At 37.8% G+C, this 23,096-nt stretch overlaps 2 protein-coding genes across 2 annotated transcripts; both read right to left on the bottom strand.

The window, feature by feature from the left end:
* Window positions 1-3,952: 3,952 nt before the first annotated feature.
* On the bottom strand, window positions 3,953-5,698 carry LOC147508644 (uncharacterized). The gene is made up of 5 exons (XM_086599151.1): window positions 5,468-5,698; window positions 5,054-5,359; window positions 4,842-4,943; window positions 4,451-4,732; window positions 3,953-4,355 (listed from the first exon to the last, which is right to left on the bottom strand). Exons 1-5 carry the CDS (start codon window positions 5,651-5,653, stop codon window positions 3,957-3,959), a joined length of 1,275 nt encoding a protein of 424 aa, XP_086455277.1. The 5' UTR covers window positions 5,654-5,698; the 3' UTR covers window positions 3,953-3,956.
* A 4,904-nt stretch (window positions 5,699-10,602) lies between these two features.
* On the bottom strand, window positions 10,603-17,579 carry LOC147508643 (uncharacterized). Its single transcript, XM_086601061.1, has 4 exons — window positions 16,924-17,579; window positions 11,634-11,705; window positions 11,318-11,551; window positions 10,603-10,742 (listed from the first exon to the last, which is right to left on the bottom strand). The coding sequence occupies exons 2-4, from the start codon at window positions 11,698-11,700 to the stop codon at window positions 10,708-10,710; spliced, it is 336 nt and encodes a 111-aa protein (XP_086457187.1). The 5' UTR covers window positions 11,701-11,705; window positions 16,924-17,579; the 3' UTR covers window positions 10,603-10,707.
* Between the last annotated feature and the right edge of the window lie 5,517 nt (window positions 17,580-23,096).

The following is a 23,096-nucleotide window of genomic DNA, read 5'->3' as shown; positions in this document are numbered from 1 at the left end:
GCTTCCCAGATTTATTGATTTCAATATAGGGTGTAGAGGGAGCTTGTAGTGAACAACTTCATCGAACTTTCTTCGATGCTTGCTCAGAAGACAACTGAATTTGACAACCGAGAGAAAGTTAACCTGTTTTTTTCAATAAAGCGAGTCAAACAATGAAGGACCGAGAAGTGGAAGAGTTCACGGAGAATTAAATGTGCAACAATTGGGATATAATAACAAAGAAACAGGTTTGGAGAACATCTAAGCTAGACATATTGGTTTGTAAAGTTTCATCGCCTTGTACTACAAAAAGTTCAAGCCCGATGGTAGACATGGCTGAACTTTTATGAGAGCCATGTGGTTGAACGTTAAGTAGAGGGCGCTTATAAGCGAGGAAAGAGTCTAGATACACTTGATGTCTTGACCGTGATTCAAACTCGCAAATTTAAAATCTGGGAGGTGTATTGATGAAAATTTCAAAGAAAAAACAGGAAAGAGTGAGTTTATCACGAACCTTGGGACATCAGTTGCACATGCTTTCACAACCAAAACTAATCCGAAACAACGGTTTTAGCAAAGACTCTCCCCGCTAGCTGCCGATCCATTTCTCGCAAGCATGTAAGTATAAACGGAAACGCGTCGAAGTGGAGCATAAACCCTATTTGTCGAATTCCCATGCTCTGCGACTATCGAGTAAAAGAGACCTCAGCTGCAGCAGCTTCTCTTAGATCTCTCTCAAGTTTCTCTATTTTACACTCTAATTCTCGAGCTTTACCATCGGTGAAGCTATTTCTTACATCTTTACGACCAACTAGAGTGTGTCTTTCTTTTCAAAATTCACGAAGGTATTAGCACCACTACAAAAGTCAATCAAGACATCAATTTCCTTTATTTCTTCATTGCATGGACTGTTTTAGTTGACTCATTGCTTGTAAATTTGAGTCCAAGCATGTTTGAATAGACTTTGGATGCCTCGGTTTCTTCCTAGGGAAGGTACCACTTGCTGCAATACTTCCTTCATTACAAAGACGGAAGTGTAGCACCGGAAGATGTTATGAACTTTTGGGTAGCATCGGTGAAAATTTAGCGAGATCCCTTGTCTTCAGTAGAATCATTTTCCTTTTCGCTTTGTTCTTCTTGTCCTTTCTCATGCCACCTCTCACCATTTTTTCTCTATAGGAGCAGACGCTATAAAAGAACTTCTTACTTCCTTTCCGTGCCAATTAATGCTTTCATCCCAAGCTCTGTTGTCCTCTGTTCGAATGATAGCAGAGTCATCGAGCTTTCACAAGGGGCTGTCTTCTCACCTGCGTGAGGATCTTGCTCTGAGCTTGCATGTTTGGCTACAAAGAGAATTGGTGTTGAAACCCTTTACAAGTTGTTGAGCATTTTCTTTAAACTTGTTTCTGCCTTTGACAATCTTTTCATGAACCAGCCGAACCAAATCAGCCCTGTCCAAACTTCTCCTGCTGTTGTTGGATATCACATCTGCATCTGTACCTTCAAAACAAACAATGGGGGAAAAATTGAGGACTTACTTTTTCTTATGAGCTAAATGATGTTAATCTTTCTTCATGGTTCTTAACAAAAGAAATATGCTCCTTTTTAGCTACTACACAATACAGACTATATATCCATAGGTGATGAAAAAGGACTTTCATAACGAAGTTTGTAACCTGTTCATCATTTGTACAGTCTACTTGAAAGCCATCCTCTCCAAGAACCCCTGACCGCTTCCCTCTTTCAAGATATGGCGTATGACTCACTGGAGCGTGCTGAATGCTGTGAGTTGGCTAAAGGCCTAGCTGAATGCTGAGGACGAGGATGATAGTAACCATATGATTCATGTGGATAACCACCAGGACGACCAGGGGGTCCATAAGGAGGCATACTAGACGGTCCCTTGTACCAAAGTCCATCAGGAGGATTATGAACAGGAATCATGTGATAGGGGTCAAAATGCTGAGGAGGCATATTGTGATTGGGATACGGCTGAGGTTCTCTCGCCACTTATCATCGGGTGGTGGTGGCACTCCTTCTCCAATATATGGAAAGTCTGTCTCTTTTCCAAGTATTAACAGATCCTTTATCGGTGGTTGCATCTGCAGATTCAACTTCTGAAAATACAAAGGCGAAAACCAAAATCGCGTTCAATTAAAAATCTCAATTCTATCATTTAGAACTTCAAATTCTAAAATTTCAAGCGAGATGACAATGGACCACATCTCTTGTGTCATTGTAATTCTTTATAAAGAACTCCAAAATTTCAAATGAAGGAGGATATCGGTCGCAGGTGCCTGGATAGAATAGTTAAGCATAAGCATACCCACCGATTACATAAACTTCAGATCTCCCTTTCGGTGTTCCTAGTCTGCCTTTGAGGTCAAGGAGTTGACCCAGATCGAGACACGGAACATGTGATTACAATAATTAACAACTAATGGAATCTGTAGTGAGAAAACCCACGACAGGCACGATATGAATAGAGAAAAAATCTATGAATAGAGAAAGTGACCCCTGAAAACCCAACAACTTGTTGCATGATATGTAGTCATATTAAACAACCGAGGAACATTAGGCGTGCAATATACCCATGCTTCATGAGAGCGAAGTAAAAAATCTGGGCTCTGAGCTAAACGAGCTAGATATCGAGGTTTCTAAATTTAAAATACAAAAAGGGATTCCTGAAGGAGTCTGATTTTCAGTGGGTTTTGAGTTGGTATGATGAACACCCTATGTTTTGTTTTTTATAAGGTCAATGATTAACAATATTAGCTTTGATGGTAATTATAAATCTTAAATTGTTTCCCTTAATAATTTTTTAAAGAGGCAACAAACAAACCCTAAAAACTGAAAAAATGTCAAGAAAATTAATACTCATTTGTTCAAGTATGGACTAATTTCTTATACGCAAAAAACTGGAAATGACCACATTACATTAAATATTAAAACATAAACTTAATGAGGTAAATATGCAAACCTTGTTGATCATGCGACTCGGTATTCTTTTTAGTACCAAGTGTTGGGAAATCTCCAAAACTCAAATCAAACCCATCAATCTTGGAGGATGGCACTCCCTACAGGCAATGTAATTATCGAAAATAATTAGACTAAGCATGATGAAATCAGACTTTCTAATTGCGGCATTGACAAAATCATATATTAAACAGCAAAAGCAAGCCATAATGTTCCAGCAAACCGCGATAGCTGAGAGCTCCCAGGTCTTGTTTCTGCACTATGAGGACGTGCTGCCGCCATTGATGTTTCTGATTGTTTACAATTCAACAGATCCAAACTCATCATCACAAATCATCATATGAGCAATGTAGAATCACCAAAGGCTTGCTATTTTAGACAATTAGTAGAATTCATATGATTATCTTAGTTGTTCGCGACTTGATGATATAAGAGAAGCCGCAAGCTTTTCAAGCAATACACACACACAAGAAAGTGATGAAAAGAGTTCGAGATGTTCTCGTGGTACCTTAGTGGCTTAGCATAAGTCACCACACAACAACATTTCTCCAACAGTATGAACCTCGCATGCATCAAACAATTACACATTTATTAGTGATATAAATGAAAATAAGAACTTCATATTAAAATAGCTAATAGAAAGAAGAAGAAAATAAACAAAAACTAACTGGGGTTTTACGATCCCCGGCTGACTACTAATTGCTCAAAATATCTCGACATCGCCATCCGCACTTAAACTTAAATACACAAAAGGCCTTGGTTTGTTTACAACAATGCAAGTCACTTACATAAAACCAATAAAAAGATTTGACAGCTAAAGAGTTCATTATATTATTACAACTAGACAAGACTAACCACATAAAAGTTTCAAGGCATGACAACACACCCAAAAAGTTCCAAGTCATGGCAACCACAACCACATAAAAATATGTCTTGAGCTTCAACTAAAAGCAGAAGAGCAAAAAGTAGAGAAATCCAAAAAGGTCTAAAACCTACAAACATCAATCATACTTCAATCGCCCATCAAGCCAAGCTATATACCCTCCTTCAAGCCAAGCATTCAAAGTTTCATTACCATCTTGTGGACCATCATAAACAGTAGCATCGGGAACCAATACTTCATCAATATACACTCTTCTCTCTCCACCAACCAGAATTCTGCCATGACAAATTTTTGCACTTAAATCAATAGACCCTTTAGCAACTTCTGTACCAAACTTATCTAGTAATGTGACTCTAGGCTGTTCAAGCGACCCAAAAGCAGGAGTCAAGTTCTGAGGGGTTGCTGGAGAATGGCGTTGAGCGGAACTTGAACCAACTTCAGTTCTGGGTGTAGTCACACCCATATGTGCTTTGGCATTGGCTGTCGCAGTATTGCCTAGTTGTTGTTGAAGGAGAACCTATGCGGGTATAGATGAAGACATGATAATTTTAAAGTGTGGTTCACATATTACTAACTCTAACCATTAACCGTAATTGCCAAGAAAAAACTGACCTTGAGCATTGATTTGACCTCAGACATGTCTGTCTCGACCTTTGATTTAAATGTAGCCACATCGGCCTCAACCTTTGCAACTGATGTAGCAGCCATTTGGTTGAGTAAAGCGCTTGCGACAGCAGCATGTTGTAGCTGCTTCCTAGAAACATTAGAACCAACTCCACGAACACGGTTCTTCTTATCCTTGCCAAGTACTTCAGTCAATGCATCGGAGTCGATGTCTCCCGTGTCAGTCTCTCCAGATGCTAGTCTTCTTTCTTTAACTGCTTTCACTTGATCCTGCATTTATTTATTTATTTTTTAAAAAAGCAATCAAATAGCCCAAAATATACCCGGTAGCAATCAAAAACTGAAGTTACAAAATAGAAGCAGTAAAACTTCTACTCACATATTTTTCCCGAGCACTTTCCAAAACTGTTCCATCACTGCGTTCACGACCCTTAAGCCAATCATCAACTCGAGTTATTTTTGCTTGAGGGTTTTGTTGTTGCTACAGGCAAATAATCAATGCTTAGTAATAGTGCTTCAAAAAGGACGACAATAGTATTCATATCTATATACATAATCAAAAGGGTTAATAATTTAAAAAATGATACGTACCAAATCGTTATGCCTTTGGGAGAAGGTTCTCCTACCATTAGTACTACCAATAGTATTCATGGCCCTATTTGCCGCATTTTTCGCATTCCTTTCTTTTACTTTAGTCTGAAGCTCATAGTCGACAAAATCTACCCAAAGAGTAGGATTAATAGCAGGTGGGCAGTTTTCCTTAGCTGCTTCAATGCTTTCAGCTTTCTCCAAAAACTTTGCCCTGTATGTCGCTTTCTGTGTCCTAAGTTTTTGAGAATAATTTGTCTCGACCAATGGACGAGCTTCAAAGTTTTCGACATTAAATTCGAATTCCTCCTATCATGAGTACAGTTGATAAGAAACAATATATTAAGACATAGCTTAGCTTAATGGTAAAGTTGATTATTTAATTAACACATTAAATAAATAAATAAAAATAATTACCGTCAAGGCTTTCCAAATTGCATCCTTAAAGCCACCATCCACTAGTCTCCAATCCTTGGTGTTGATAGGGATATTAAGCCTCACTTGGTTCCCTATTGCAGTTTTGAACTTATTGCTTGCATTTTGTCCAACAATTTGGCCATTAGGCCATAATAACTCAACAAGCACTTTCCCGGAGGGACCCATTAATTGTGTCTTCTTGGATGACTGAGAAGTACATTGACCTGTGGGAGAAGAGGCATCGATGCAATGCGATTGTGCGGTTGTACCACCGATTCCATTATTTAAAAATAGCCTAACAATTTCCAACAACATTTGAAAACAAATTATTAAGGATTTCATAACACTTAAAATATGACATAACCAATTATTCAAAAAGAACGAAAAGAAATAAAAGAATATGCACTATCAAATTAACCATAATATCCAAAATTAATTTTCCAAACTACTAGAAAATCTTAAGATGATCATAAAAAAAGGAAGGCAGGCATTTGAACATATTTTCAAAATTATTGCACACTACAATCAATGACGTGGTTCTAGCAGTGATCTCAAATGAGGTTGCTCTGCAAGAGTAGATTGGAAGTCTTCTGGTTCTGGTGCTTCTAGCTTGTCCACTTCGTTAGTCATTCGCCTTGGTGAATGTATGACCACCCACCAATCAGGATATTTCAAATCCCTCGAATAGAATACTTGATTTGCTTCTTTGGCACAAATGGCTGGCTCATCTAACATTTTGTCGGAACTCTTGAGCCGATTAAAATTTACCACCACCAAGTTAGAGTCTAGGCATAACTTACATCCATTGGTCTTATCTTCCACCCTAACCCAATCACAATAAAACACCACTTCCTTGAAATTTGTGTAATTCACCTCTAGTATCTGTTTGATGACTCCATACCACTTAGCAGACGCATCGATAGGATTTTTATCTTTCCTACTTGATGTAAATGTAGTAATTGCACTCATGCAAACACCACAGTCTTGCGTAAGAACGGTTTCATCGTGAGACTTAGTAGAAAATACATAACCATTGATCGATACTTTTCGAAAAGTTTTAGCTTTGAACAATGGCCCTCTAGCAAAGAACCACAATTCGGATGAAGTGTCGCCATTCTCCAACAACTACTGAGAGAAAAAACATACCACAATTCAAAAAGTGAAAATAACATAAAACATAACTTACTATCCTAATTAACAAATACCTTATTATATAACCAATCGATAAAAATCTGTTTGTATCTCTACTGTCTTTGTTATCCCTTTTCTCACGCCTCGGGAACTAGATTGCAAAGACTCACGATACTCATTACAATTTATTCAAATAAGTTAGTATATATGTGTGAATTTATTAATAGGGAAGTAAACATTCATGCCAAAAAAACTAACACCTGTAGTGATCATCAAGTCCATCGACTTCCAAACGGAAAAGTAGCCATCTACGGATTTGTACAAATTGCTCCTTCGACAAAATCACATCTTTACCTTCAAGCACATAACCCCTCATCGCTATATTCATCATTTTCATCTAGAAACACTTGACCATTGGTTTTTTGTGATTCTTGGGCTGTGAATTTGGAATGTACTCCATTGCATACCTAACGGACTCGAGACAAGATACGACTCGCGCAATCGATCCTTCAACAAATCGTTTGTTCTTGGGTATATCTTTGCACTCCTTCATTGACCTAATTAAGTGATAAACCCATGAATGCATTTATTAATTTTATTTAAAAGCAAGAAAAAAAAATTGGGATTGAAAGAAGGATTATTTACCGTTCAAAGCGGATACATCCAACGATTTTGAGTCGGGTCCACACATCAATGCCTCATCGACTAGATGCACAACAAGGTGAATGCTAATATCAAAAATGATGGTGGAAAGTACTTTTCCAAAGACGCACAACGCCTCTACAACCATGTACTTGGCATCTTGGATTTCTTTCCAAATTACAACTTTCGAACACAAAAGGTTAAAAATAAGCTTATCGATGAAGAGCTTTCCCGAAATCGGGATGAGTTGGAAAAGCATGTTGAAGTAGCACGGGCAAAAGATATTGCATAATCACATGATAGTCGTGTGACTTCATTACAAGCAAACCGGTGGATCAAAGACCGACAATGTTACTTTCAGATTAGATGAAAACCCGAAGGGAGCCTCAAAGTTTTCAAAGTTTTAAGGAAATCCATCTTCTCGCTTTATCTAGGAAGAACGGTCTTTGTAGGTTTAACTTGTTTCCCACTTGCGGGGTCGGTTTGCATCCAGCGATCCCGGTGTATGCCAAGTTCCCTCATATCCTCTCGTGCACGGATCAGTATCTTTCAATTTGTCTTTCTTATTAAGGATTGTGTCTAGTATGTGCTCTGCAACATTCTTTTCAATGTGCATCACATCAATAACATGACGAACTTTGTGATAGATCCGGTAAACAAGGAAAAACAATATGGACTTTCTATACCGGGGCCGATGTAACTTCATTACCTTCATTGTCATCAACCACAATTTGACCACCTCTCTCTTCCGCTTTCGACCGGGTTTATACTTCACATAACTCAATGTTTGCAAAAGTACATCGCCATTTAATCGTTGAGGAGGATTTCTACGCTCTTCTTTCTTGCTACCCACTAGCCCAAGTACTTGCCGTTCTCGAGCGGGTGATTGCCTTTAAGAAATATACGGTAATCTAAGTATACATTTTTCCTACTAGACTTCAAATATATGGAAGGAGTATTGTCACCACAAACAGGACAAGCTTTGTAACCATGTGTTACGCAGCCCGCTAAGTTTCCATATGCAGGCAAATCATGGATACCCCACATTAGCATAGCCTTCAAAGTGAAGTTTTCTCTTTTGTTCATGTCATGTCGACACTCCTTTCCACAACTCTTTCAACTCATCGTACAATGGTTCAAGAAAAACATCTATGTCTCCTTTTGGTGCCTTTGGACCGGGTATAAGTAAAGACAACATCTGAAACTCTGCTTTCATGCACATAGAAGGGGGGAGATTGTAAGGCACAGTGATAACAGGCCAACAACTATAACTAGTAGATTGAATGCCCGTGGATTAAACCCATCGGTTGCAATTGCAAGCCAAACATTCATACGCTGCTTATTAGCAAAGTTTGGCCACTTTTTTCTTTACAAATTTTCCATCGACCTGAATCAATTGGATGACGATATAAGCTTGAGAAGTCTCGCTTTGCGTGCATGCCATGTCATCTCATCGCTATCCATGGTATAGTATACAACCGCTTGAGTCTTGGAATTAAAGGAAAATGTCTCCGATTACCTTGTTAGGCTCCTTGGAATTCTTCTTCCCTTTACTCCCCTCCTTAACTTTAAACCTTGGTGCTTGGCACTCGGGACATTCTGTCAAATCTTTGTTCGTCTTCCAATATAAGATACAATTGTTCTCACATGTATGAATGCACGTAGCCTTCATCCCTAAGTCTTTCAACATCTCCTTCATTACCGGATACTTCTCAGGGAGGGTGTTACCTTTAGGCAACCATCGCCTCAACAAGGATAAAATCTTTGTCATACCAGTTCCAGACCAACCAAATTCTTTCTTTACATTATGAAGTTCTACAAGTGCTGAGAGAGTTGTCTCAGGACCTTCACATGTAGGATACAATTTTTCAGTTGCCTTTTTCTTATAATCGTAATACCTCTTTCCTAAGTCTGGTTCAGGAACATAAGGCTCATCAAATTCAATTCCCAAACTGTCATCACCTGCCACTGCATCACCATGTAATCCAAAAGCAGAGTCGACAAAGTTTCTCATCCCAATCCCAACATCCCTAATGGTTTCTTCCTCAGTGTCCCCCATCTCAAACCCATCATCATCCGAGGTTTTTTCTCCAATATTTGCAACCAATGGAGGATGAACAGCAGCGTTAGATAAGTCCTCACCATGTAAAGTCCATACACGATAGGACTTCTCTATACCTTTTGAGATTAAATGGTATCCAACCTCTTTATATGTCAACCAATACCTATTCTGACACTTCTTGCACGGGCAAGGACACTTCTTCCCGCCCAACTTCCACTCTGCAAATTTAAGAAAAACCTCAACTCCCAATGAATAGACTTCGCCCGCCTCTTTCGTTTTTCACTCATCCATTCTTTATCTATTGGTTTCGACATTCTATACTATATTTAGACACCAAGGGAAATAATGATCAAAGATAAATAAATGGACAACTAGCTATCCAAGTACAACCAAAAACAAGAAACAAACGGCATCATAAATATAAATAACAGAAACTTTATATACATAAAATAAAAACCAAATAAAACCAATAAGTCCAATAAGTCCAACACGTGCGCTAAATACAAACACGTTTAAATACTACGTAGCTCGCAAGATAAAACCAATGCATAAATGATCTGGAAGTTATGATTCTAATCATGCATAATTACTAGTTCATTAACCCCCATATTGAAAAGAGCTCCATACTCAAACCTATATAATCCAATTTAATCTTCGTCTATTTTTTATATGATTTAACCTTACTTTTGAAACAGTGTCGCCTAACATATCACTAGTCGTTCATAGGATGTGCAAATTACACAAGCATTGTTAGAATTCAGTAGCAACCTCTTATTTTATCATCGATTGCAAAATATAAACTCGCATAATAATGATGAATTCAACCAAACAAAATATTCAAGTGTGCACAATAATGATATATCTTTCTCAACAGCATCACAGAGAAAAAAAAAATTGGAGAAAGAAAACTACTTCAACAACTATATCTAAGATAACATCCAGTACTTAAGATTCCAAAAGATTTTAAATTTCAGCACTTGACAATGTGTAACTCAATACATTGAGTACAATACCATAAATTGTTTGTGTAACATAGAGTTACCATCATCATAAAATGTAACAGGAACAAAACATGTAATTTATTCTAAAAAACAAAAACAAAAACCGTCGATTAAACCCCCAATTTACCCCTCTCTAACAACAACATGAAAATTGTCATAATCAAATAGGAACATATCTTTTAACAACATGTTTCCCAGCGGCAACATCACTAGCAGCCAAACCACCAATAACACTAGTAACAACCGCAGTTCTAGGACCCGACGCAACTTAAAAAAGCCCCAAGCATCCCAAACCAGCTAAAACATTATTCAACAACTATATCTAGATTCATTAAACAAGGTAGACTAAAAAGTAGAGTGAGCACCGATTGGAAGCTTACCGAATTTTGAACTTCCACTTTTGATCAGTCCACTTCGTTACCAATAGTCCACTGGAATTCTACAAATAATTAAACCAAGAGAATGAGAGAGAGAAAGAAAAAATTGATTTTTCAATCGATAAAAAAAAACAATATGGTAAAAATTGATTTGACGAATCGGAATCGAGAGAGTCAACTCACTAACCTGGGGTTGTAGAAAGTTGGAGAAGTAGAGAAAGATTTCACAAGATTAGGGTTCTTAAGAGAGTTTTTTCTTTTGTTTCCTTCCTAATTAACTTAAAAACGGCGGAAATTAGAATTGGCTAATTAAGTGTTAGCCAAAAAAAAAACGGGGGGAAAGAATGAAAGCCAAGCGCGCGTGACCAAATACTGGCCCACTTCCATTTTTTTTTTTCTTTTTCAAATTATTTTAATTTTGTTGCCTAATTTTCTACTTTTCTCACGGATATAAGTGTTAGCATATCCAAAAAGTGAAAATATTATTATATTATAATTCAAGATTTTAAGTAACACTTGCGGTCGTAAGTAACGAATATATTCGTTACTTAATGAGTAACAGTTATTTTCGTTATTTATTGAAAATTTGCCCTGTTACAAAATAGCAGTTATGGTGTAGTGTCTTTGAGATCCTTACCAATATGTCGCCAATCCTCATAGCATACTGGAAAGTCTCGACGAGCAATATATCCTAATCTTGTACCAAATTCACTAACAACGTCTATGGGTGTGACTGGTTGGCCTTTTCGGTTAGTCTGCATTACAAGTTTCGGACGTGGTTGACCCTCAATTTCTTCGATGCAAATTGAAGGGCCTCTTTTTTTAGAAGATGCAGCTACGGATGAACTCGGAATGTTTGTGGCATCATCACCTGTACAAACAAACAACATTTTAAGCTTGTACCATACATAATTATTAAAAGAAATCTTAAATGTTAAACTGAAATTAATTACCCATGTCTTCATTAAGCTGATCATCATCCAGTGAGTTTGAACCACCAGGTGAGTAGTGAGTGTCCATGTTCACTAAATAAAATGTGGAATTTCATGAAGCAAAAAGCAAAAGAAAATAAAGAAAACAGTGACATTTCAAAGAGAGCATACAGTCAAATTATAAGATTCTAATAACATAACATAGGGAAAAAGAAGTTATTAATCCTATACTTGTGCTGATTTTCTGCTCCCATGATGACACTTCACAATCAATTATAATAGTTTAATGACATAAGGATATAACCAATGACATAAGGACATAACCAAATAGTTTAATTTTATATAATGCAATAACCAACAAAGAAATTGTCTAAGGTCTATTAGATCTTTGTCTCTTTTTATTTCTCCTATTCTCAACAACCACAAACACATCTTCTGGGTCGTCATTAGGTACTAGATCATCCTCCACGGCTTCCACATTGGAAGGCCCTCCTATATCAATATTAATATTTATCGTTCTATCATCTGATAATAGACACACTTCATCATGATCAGAATACAACTTTTTTGGAACCTCTATGACTACATGCCAATCAAGATCCATTGGATCCCTCGAATAAAAAAACCTGTGCAGCACGCTCCGCGAAAATAAGCGGTTCATCAGCCATGTGGTCTGAACTCATTAGGTTAGACAAGTTCACCAATTTGAGGTTTGCTTCTACATCTATTTTCACACCAGTTTGGGAGCATTTTACCCAATCACACTTGAACAAAACAGGGCTTGTACCCTCTCGATCATTGTAGAATTTGGACAATTTTCGAAGAACACTATAGTATTGACATAGTCTTCAACTGGATATTTGTCCTTAGCACTAGACCGAAAAGTAGTCATGCATCTTGTGCTAACACCGCTGTTTTGGTTCCTTCGTGCTCGTTCATGATCCTTGGTGACAAAGAGAAAACCATTTACACAATACTTTGTGTATGTTGTTTCCAAACCTGTAGGTCCTCTCACAACATCTTTGAACTGGACATCATTTGACTATATGTACTCAACCTGTGTTTTCAACCATGATGTGAAATTATCATACAAAGGTATCCTTAAATGGCCTACCCTCTTCCTCCCGGTTCTTCTCCGGTCCTCAAGAAATTTGGTGTACTTCCTACACATTATTTAACATGTTAGAAAGAAATTGCATTTGATTAAACTAGTATGCAATTCCAAATAATAATGTCAAGGTATACTTACTCCTGCCAATAATCATATTTAGCATGGCTTTTAATACCCAATTCGTGCCTGCTGTTCATACTCAACACCTTCTAACCCATAGCCATGACCCACACCAATTGGCCCAACCTCCTTGATAGTATGATCATAAATCTTATCAAACAAATCAGGTACAAGTGGAGCTTCATTTTCAGCCATCCTATCAAGTTTCTCTAGAATACCACCCCCTCCTTTATAGCCCTGCACAATGAATAAGGGTCTCTTCTTTAAAGTAAGCTCAATAAATGACACACCGGGGACGTGCTTTGTTTGAGACGGATCCCTTATAAGTCTTCATCATCCTTTAAACGACAAGGAACACATTATAGGAATAACATTAATAGAAAACAGAATTTGCAAGACAACAATTACAAAACTAATACCTTTCGAATGTATACATCCATCTCGCCCAAACAGGACCACATTCACGAGCTTCCTGAGCAAGGTGAATGGGCAAATGCATCATGATAACAAAAAGTGATGGAGGGCAATGTCTCTCGAGTGCGCACAATGTCTTAATCATATTTCTTTCGAGTACATTGAGTGTTTCGACATCTATTGTTCTAGCACTTAAAGCACCAAAAAAAGTACAAATGCTTTTGATGATGGATCGAGCTTCCTTTCTGCTGCCATCTCTATAGGCATGTTACCAAAAAAAGTACAAAGTACAAGATGTGATAGTCATGTGACTTCAATCCCTTTAAATCTACTGAATCAGCCTTGACAATATTAGACTAATTACTACTAAAACCAACGGGCACACTCAGATTGCACAATGTATCAAGAAAGCATTTCTTCTCCACTTTGTTAAGCCAAAAAATTCACGGCTTCATAACAGTTTTACCATTCACCTGGGATAACCAATACCTCCTTTTAATTTTCAAAAGCTTCAAGTCTTTGCGTGCCTTGTCATTATCCTTGGTCTTCTATTTCGAATTAAGCATCATTGCAATCAAGATTTCACAAAAATTCTTCTCGATATGCATGACATCAAAGTTATGAGGAATTTGGAATGTACTTCCAATAATCCAACCCAAAGAATCGACCTATTGGTAAAACACGATTCACCTTCATTTTCTCGGTTATCATCGCGACTTAGTAACATTGTGTTTCGTTTGCCTTTCCCAACTTTTGCTTTTAAGTTCATTGTCATAGTATCAACCTCGATCCCGTTAGCCTTTGTGGGTGGCTCCTCTAGCTCTTGAGTTTTATCATAGGTGCTTTCTCTTGTATCATTTCTGGCTTCATCTAACAAAGGCAACCAACGTTTGCTTCTCATGTACACATGCTTACCTCCATTGCGAAGCCAAAAAGAAGCAGTCTTTGGACCACAAGCTGGACAACCAAGTTTTCCTTTAGTCTTACAATCGGAGATATTTTCATAAGCTGGAAGGTCATGTATTGTCCACATCAAAACACCCCGCATTTTAAATACGTCTCCTTTTGATGCATCTTTTACCATTACCCTTTCATGCCACAAGTCATTCAACTCCTTGACCAATGGTTGCAAAAACACATGAATATCTTTACCTGGCTGTTTTGGACCTTTGATGAGTGTTGTGAGCATAGTGAATTGGGGTTTCATGCACAACCAAGGTGGAATGTTGTAAGTCACACACATCACAGGCCACGAACTATGCAATGAGCTTAATGACCCAAAAGGATTAAAGCCATTAGTTGCTAGCCCCAAACGGACATTTCGAGGCTCGGCATCAAAATCTGGGTATTGTGTATCAATTAGCTTCCACACCCCAGAGTCAACTGGATGCCCCAAAGTACATGGAGGGGACTTTCCAGTTGAATGCCAACGCATAGCCTTTGCTACCCAATCCACTCTATATAATCTCTTTAACCTATCTGCTAGTGGAAAATATCTTAAAATCTTCGCAAAGACACCGGACTAACCCCTTTCTTTCTTTCCTCAATGCTTAAAGTTTTAAACCTCGAGACCCCACAAATATGACAAGAAACCTTAGATTTGTAGTCTCCCCGATTATAACATACAATCATTTTCAAGACGCATCAATTTTATCATACTTCAATCCTAAATCTTTGATTATCTTATCCCGATGATACATATTTTTGGTGTGTTATTCCCACTTGGAAGCACCAACTGAAATAGTTGAAGCAATGCAGTAAAACTTTGGTCAGTCCACCCATGTGTGATCTTCAAATTAAATAATTTCACTACAAATCTAAGAACGGTGAAGTCCTTATTTCCAGCATACAATTCACTCATCGCCTTACGCAAATTAGAACTAAACTTAACATCTTCAAATAAGTCATTTTCAAATAAGTTATTTTGTTCATTATGTTCTCCCATTAACGTATCCAAATTATCACCACCAAGTTCCCCCACCACAATGTTAAGGGCATTAGCCATGTTCGTTTCATTATATGCATTATCACGAAAACCTTATCCTTGTTCAACATACTGATTTTGTGCTACTTCACCATGCACGAACCACACATTATATGTTTCGTCAAAGCCATGCCTAAAACAATCTACTTTGACGCGTCATCATGGGTCTTGGCGGGCCTTGGTTCGGGCATTTGCCACATGGATGTGGTATGACCTTTTATTACGATGGTGTATCTTCGTGAACTCCACAAATTTCTCTAAACCAGCTATAAAACGCTTATCTGGATATTTCAAGGAAATCCAACTTTTATCTATCGATGAAGCGAAAGCATCCATACCACTATATATAACAAAGAAAAGCTAGTATGTAAGAAGCATCAACCAAATCAGATAATTAGGCATCAAATAAATCTATGATTTAGCATTCTAGAATGCAATACTAAGCACCTCACCATACAATGCAATGCATCCATGCTAAGAATTAAATAGATGGAGAACTAGAATAGCTTCATTTTCCAACAACAATTTTCATGCAAAATATAATAGTTAAATTGTTGACTGTCTACACATGCCCTAAACCTAAAACAAAATAACAATAACCCAAAATTTCTCAAATCTAAGCCATGAATTAATACAATTATTTTACCAAAATAATAAAATAAATAAAGCATTAACAAAGTGCAATTACTAGAACTAGATCTAAACTATCTATAAATAAAACTATAACCATAACACCAATACTCAAAACAACGACTTTATAAACTATATCGTATAAAAAAAACCATCTATTTATAAGCTCAAAGTGAAAACACCAAATTTCTAAACACCTAATTTGCACAACCATTTATTTATAAGCTCAAATCCATATCTGTGTAGTTTAGGTTGTACTAGATCTATTGTGAAGAAATAAGCCATTTTTCACTGTAATTTGCTTGTAGCTCTACAATTCTACGTTACTACATACAGGCAATCTCATCAACAGAGCCACAGAGGGATGAAAGTCCCTAAAGGTAATTGCCTCACCTAGCAGCGAAGGCCCCAAAAGGCGGTACTAGCACGTGTGTTTTGTCCTTGTGAGTTGGTACTAGCACGAGCTTGTGTCACTGTCATTCAATAATGTACTTGGTTAAAAGACGGTTCTGAACATATATTAAGAAGTTTCCTATCGAAAAAAGAAGAACATAAATTAAGAAGCTTAAGAATAATTTCATTGTTAGTACTTAGTATAACAAAGTGTAGACAGTGGAAGGAATTAATAAAACTCAACATGAAACCAGACGCATGCATTTGACCTGGGATTTTCAGAACTTGGATTACCACTAATATATGACCAACAGAATTAGGATGGCTTATTAATACTATAAATGTTTTTCACTGAATAATCATCAGTCTTTAAGAAATCTTTAGTGCGCTAACCTCAATTCCTCACTACAAAACTCGATCTACAAAACTCGATCTACAAAATAAAGTGAATCTTTAGTGCGCTAACCTCAATCATCAGTCTTTAAGAAAATCATTTTGAGTTGAGAGTTGCAGCAAACACTCATTACGAATGAGATAATAAATTGCCAATCACTAAAAAAAAGAAACCACAGATCTAAATTTGAACTTCTAAACACCAAATTTCTTCACAAAAAGATTATAGATATCGATGCTTAAAGTGAAAAAGATTGAAAATTTACCTGAGAAATTAACGAGCAAAGATTGTGTTTGGCTGCCTTAGAACAACGAACGGGTCAGAAAAAAAACACTTCTCTAGAAAAAACTAGGAGAGAAAACAATGACGGCGTTAAATCTTCAAGCTCACAAAACTTTTGGGGGGAGATTTTCACCTTGGCGCTGATAAGAGCCCAAAACTGTAGTTTTAACCCTGTAACAGTCATACTTTTAGACCAATTATGTGAGTAATAATTAAGAGTTAATAATCGACACGTGTTTTATGCATTTCAGGCTTCAAAGTCCATTATGTGCAGAAATGTGCCACTTTAGCGAGATAAAGGAGCAAAGGTCGGTTGCTACGGAGTTCTGTGATTAAAGGCCAAGATTCAAGAAGACAAAGCCTTTCTAAAGCCCGGTCAAAAGCTGAAAACGCAAGCAGAAACAGCACTCAAAGAGAGCAGAACTTCCGAAGGCCGTATCTTTGGACTTAAACCTCGGAATTGGGCCTACCTTATGTCAAAACGACTGCCTCGGAAAGAGCTTTCCAATGGTCTAAGCCTTGACCCAATCAGAGGAGCAGAAGTGGACAAAAAGTCTATTGAAGCCAACTGCAGCTGAAGAGGCCTTTTTGGATTGAAAGAATTGGATTTTGGGCCTGATTCTCTGGCCCAAAACATGGCTCGAAGCCCATGCACGATTTTTGGATCTGAACATATAAAAACAAAAGCTTAGCTCTTTGTTAATGGTAGCTAGTTAGACCTAAAACAATAGATAATTCTAGATCTAGTTTTCATTAAATAAAATTAAGTTTAGTTTAAATTCAATTCTTGTTTTAGATTAAACTCTTAGAATCATTGTTCTTCATTAGTATTGATAAATAAATTAGCTAGTTTGTTAACTTCAATTTTTGTCATTTCAATTTATAGATCTAATTTTAATTCTTGTTGAGTATCATTTTTGAGTTGTTAAATTAGATTGAAGTATTGTTAGTTAAATTAGCCAAGTAGAATTTTGGTATGATGTTTAGTTTTAAATCAATGAAAATGATAGTGGTATGAATCAAGGCTAAACCTCCATTAGAGGGGTTGAAGAAGCCTTGATAACGCTTGATCTTTTTAAACTTAGAAATCGTCGTGACAATTATTCCACTCTAGAAACGATTAATTCACCATGAGAATGGGTTCAATCGCTCACATGCTAGTTATGAATTGGTAGAAATGTCATGTATAATTAGGGATTAGAATTACTATTTTTGATATGCTAAGCATTCAATTTGGATCACGACGAGTTTTTGTTAGTAGGATTAAGTCGAGTTAAGGTGGATTCAATTTCCTTTAATTTTTTATCTAGATTTAAACCCTTAACATTCTCTCTTTTTGTTATTCGTAACTTGTTAATTTAATTCACCTCGTAGTATAGAATTCCCCTCGTAAATCTCTCATTAGACTTAAGACCGATTAGTTAACTATGAAATCATTCCATGTTAGAGAACTAGGAGTGGAACAAATTTGTTACTCCACTCTATTTCGATAGAATTGAGAGTAGAAAACTTGATAAATATAGACTCGTAATAAGTTTTAGTTTACTTACGTTTTGAGTTTCATCGTTCATTTCGTAGGTAAACTATCATTTTTATCATTTATCAAATGGCGCCGCTGCCATCTTAGTTACCTTTATCATTGTTTTCATAGTATAATTAGTCATTTTTAAGTCCCATTAAACCCACCCTCCCTTGTTTGATTCATACTGTGGTTGTCCGTTTAAGCATTGAAAAGTTCCACGAAAAATTACACTGAGCGTGACCTGCGCCCAAACGGAGCGCATCTGCGCCCAAACGCCTGGAACCTTGAGCGCGACCCATGCCCAAAGTGAGTGCGACCCGCCCTAAAACACTGTAACTTGAAGTTACATGGGCGACCAGCGCCAAAGCTGAATTTTGAATTTTGGATTTCCACGGGTTTGTTTTGAACTTCGAAGTTTTAAGTTTTTCAGGTGTTCTAACTTGTTATATACACCGAACACGCGTAAACAAGACGCTATTCATAAAGCGAAGCAAGGACGCAATTAGGTATTCCTTTCTTCCGTACCTCGCATCTCGGTTAGAGGTTTATACCGATATATCAAGATTGTTTGGAGGGTTTTCGTGTTTTAGACTTAGACTTGCATGAGATTAAGGTCCGGTGGGAGAAAAACACCGAGCGTAATTAACCGTCCAACGCGTCAACAAACAAGTCTATCGAAAGTATACCAATCACTACACCTCTAGCTATTATCCCACCCACCACACCTGAAATAATGGGTGAAGAAAGAGAGAGACTCCTCTCTCCGACTTTTACAAAGCCTTGGCGATAGCCCTAAAACTTGCATCGTTAGCGGACCGGTGGGGATTTTGAATTCCCCAAACATATTTAATTTGTTACCCGTTTTCCATGGGTTAGACCATGAAAAACCTTATCAACACATCATCGTAGGATTGAACAAGTCCTTACAACATTCCATCATCCCTACGGTTGGTGCGGAACAAATTAAACCGAGGGTATTTTCCTTCACCTTACCCGATAAAGGCGGCGTCTTGGTTAACCGCCTTGGCCTAACTCGTGGACTCGTGGGCTAAACTTGTTCAAATTTGTTTATGGAACATTTTTACCCACCCCTATATCTGGATGAGATGCTTTCCAAGATTCATTTTTTCGACGTAATCCTCATGAATCATTTTTTGAGGCTTGGAATCGTTTCACCGATCTGCTTATAGAGTGTGCACACCATAACCTAGCAAAAGACACGTTAGTTCGTGCCTTTTTCAAAGGACTTCTACATCACCATAAAGAAGTCCTTGACATAATGAATGGGGGTAGTTTCCTAAGTAAAGGAGCCTCGGAAGCTTACAAATTTTTAGAAGATCAAACTAAACGTAATAATAATTGGGGGGGTAGTGATGATATCCCCCGCTCTGCTAGTTCTTCTTCAACAGTTAAGGCCGCCGGTATGTTTGAGATGAAACCCGATCTAGAACTTAAAAATTTAATCGAATCTCTAACTTAAAAGGTTGAGGCTATTTTTGTTCAACAAAAGCCTATCCCCGTCATGAATATAAACTCCAACCCATGTAATTTCTATTTGAGTCCTGAGCACCCTGACTCCTATTGTCCTCTCGCCTATGAACAACAACAGTTAGAGCAAGATAATGTTTGCTCCATTAATAGCTATCCTATTCCTAATGCCCCATGGAGACAATATCCCAACTTTAGTTGGCGAAACAATCAACAAGTTACACCTCCAGGGTTTAATAACCAAAATGTTAGGCAAGCAAACAACTATAACCAAGCTCCACCTAGACAAGGACAAGCTCAGGGGAATTATAATAATTATAACAACCAAGCACAACCACGACAAGGTCTAGCACAAGGTCAGGATAATTATAATAGTTATAATACCAATAGAGGTATCGTTCCGGTTAACAATAGTAACTATCACAACCCACCCATAAATAATCAACGTGAAATAGTTCGGTCGCACCACGTGACTACTACACCTACACAACCGGATCGTGATCGACGCTTTTTATACAGGTTACCCAACAACTTTTCCAAACAATGACTCAATCAAACCAACAGATCTTACAATCCATAAATCGGGGCATACAATAATTAGCCCAAGAGAAAGCCCAACCAAAAAGCGCGTGTTTCGGGACAAGCGATACCAAACCCTAAAATAGCAAACACAGCCTTTGAGGTAGCGGTAATACTAGTACGGAAGCTACAATCGTAGGTGACCTAAATGCCATCACCACTCCGGATTCGGAAGAGTGGTTGATAACAAAGTAACTATGCCTATAGTTACCCCATCAAGATACTCCCTACACCGGATATCGAACTAGATACCGAAATAGAAATTGAAGAGCCTACCTTTGTAGAGGTACCCGGTTAAACAACAAACTAAGAAACAGAAAGCCAAGGTTACACATCAAAATTCGAGCCATACGCTAAATATAAAGCTTAAACCACCGTTCCTTGAGAAATCAGCCATGCTAACCGGGGATACAAACTTTGAGGAGATTAGGAACATTTTCAAGAATCTAACGATAAACCTTCCTTTTTCGAAGCTATTAAAACCTACCTAACCATGCTAAGTTTCTTAAAGAGTTGTGCACTACTAGGCGTAAGACCAACATACCTAAAGGCGCCTTTCTAAGCGAGCAGCGGTCCCAACTTTATCCTAAAATAATGGAATTGTTAAGTACAAGGACCCTGGTCGTCCTACTGTAAAATGCACCTTAGGAGATTCCCACACGACAACCGCTTTATTAGACGTACTGGGGGCGAGTGTTAACTTACTCCCGTATTATTTGTATAAACAAATAGGTCTACAGGAAATGCAACCTACAAGAATAACGTTGCAGTTAGCGGACATGTCAATTAAGTATCCTAAGGGTGTAGTGGAAAACATGCTTGTTAAGGTTCAGGATTTCTACTATCCTGCTGATTTTGTTATCCGATACGAGGAAGTCGCTAACGACGACTGCAGACCGATCATCTTAGGGCCCCTTCTTGGCAACCGCAAACGCCAGCTTTATTAATTGCCACGATGGTAAGATGTCCTTATCTTTTGGCCATCTTTCTGTTGAAGTAAATATTTTAAAATGATGAAAAGCGATTACGAGAATAATCGCCTATAGATGGGGAGGTTAGCATGATTGAGAACTTAGCTCAAGATTATTTTAACAACACTTTTCCCCGAAAACAATATGTATAAATTCCTTTCTTTTGGAACTTCAGATTTTGTAAATGACTCCTACTTAGAGGAAGTCAACACCATCCTTGAGTCCACACCAATTGTAGACCTTTCGGTTGCTCCATATACTGAGTATGAACACTTGCTACCTAAGCAAGTATTCATTATGCAAAATGGGGACCCTGATGAAACATCTATTGACATTCCTTCCACCCCGGTGCTTAAACCTTTTCCCCCGGAGTTAAAATATATTCAACTTGATCCGGATGGTAGTCATCCGGTAATTATATCTTCTCAGTTAACTAAGGGTGAAGAGACACGTTTAATCAGGGTGATTAGGGAACATCGGTCTGCGATTGGTTGGTCCCTAGCCGACATTAAGGGAATTGACCCTAATGTTTGCACTCATTGCATCCATTTGGAGGATAACGTGAAGACTTCTCGCGAACCTCAGCGTCGTCTGAACCCTGCCATGAAAGAGGTGGTTAGGGAAGAAGTCTTATGATTACTTGATGCGGGTATCATATACCCAATCTCTGATAGCGAATGGGTAAGCCCCATTCATGTAGTTCCTAAGAAATCGGGAGTTACCATGGTACGTAACGGAAATGGTGACTATGTTGTCACACAAGGTCCTATGAAATGGAGAATCTGTATTGATTACATACGTTTAAATGATATGACACGAAAGGATCACTTTTCTTTACCTTTTATAGATCAGATGCTTTCGAGCGCCTAGTCGGGTCATGTTTTTTATTGTTTTACGGATGGCTACTCGTGCTATTTTCAGATTATTATTGATATTGATGACCAAGAAAAGACTACCTTCACATGTCCCTTTGGAGCGTATGCCTATAAGCGAATGCCTTTTGGCCTTTGTAATGCTCTGGTACCTTCGGGGATGTATGCTTCATATATTTAGTGATATGGTAGAGAGCTTTATGGAAGTTTTCATGGATGATTTTTCTATCTATGGAGACTCCTTCACACACTGCTTGTCTAACCTGTCTAAGGTTTTGACACGGTGTGAAGAAAAGAGCCTCGTTTTAAACTGGGAAAAGTGTCATTTCATGGTGAAAAAATGCATAGTACTAGGTCACATTGTATCTAGCGATGGCATCGAAGTAGATAAGGCCAAACTAGATAAGATAGCGACTTTACCTAAACCACGCGGTCCGTGATATTAGAGACTTTCTAGGCCATCAGGGTTTTATAGGCGATTTATTAAAGATTTTCGAAAAAATAGCTAGGCCTTTAACTAATCTGCTTTTTAAAGGATGCAATCTTTGATTTTAATTTTAAGCGTAGCAGGCTTTTGAAACTTTAAAAGCTGCCCTAACCTCTCGCACCAATTATCTGACCTCGATTGGTCTAAACCTTTTCAACTCATGTGTGATGCTAGTGATTATGCGGTTGGTGCGATCTTGGGACAAAAACTAGATAATAAGTCCCTTTGTTATTTATT

The sequence above is a fragment of the Coptis chinensis genome, chromosome 3, assembly GCF_015680905.1.
Source record: "Coptis chinensis isolate HL-2020 chromosome 3, ASM1568090v1, whole genome shotgun sequence".
NCBI lineage: Eukaryota > Viridiplantae > Streptophyta > Magnoliopsida > Ranunculales > Ranunculaceae > Coptis > Coptis chinensis.
This window is presented reverse-complemented; position numbering and strand designations above follow the sequence as displayed.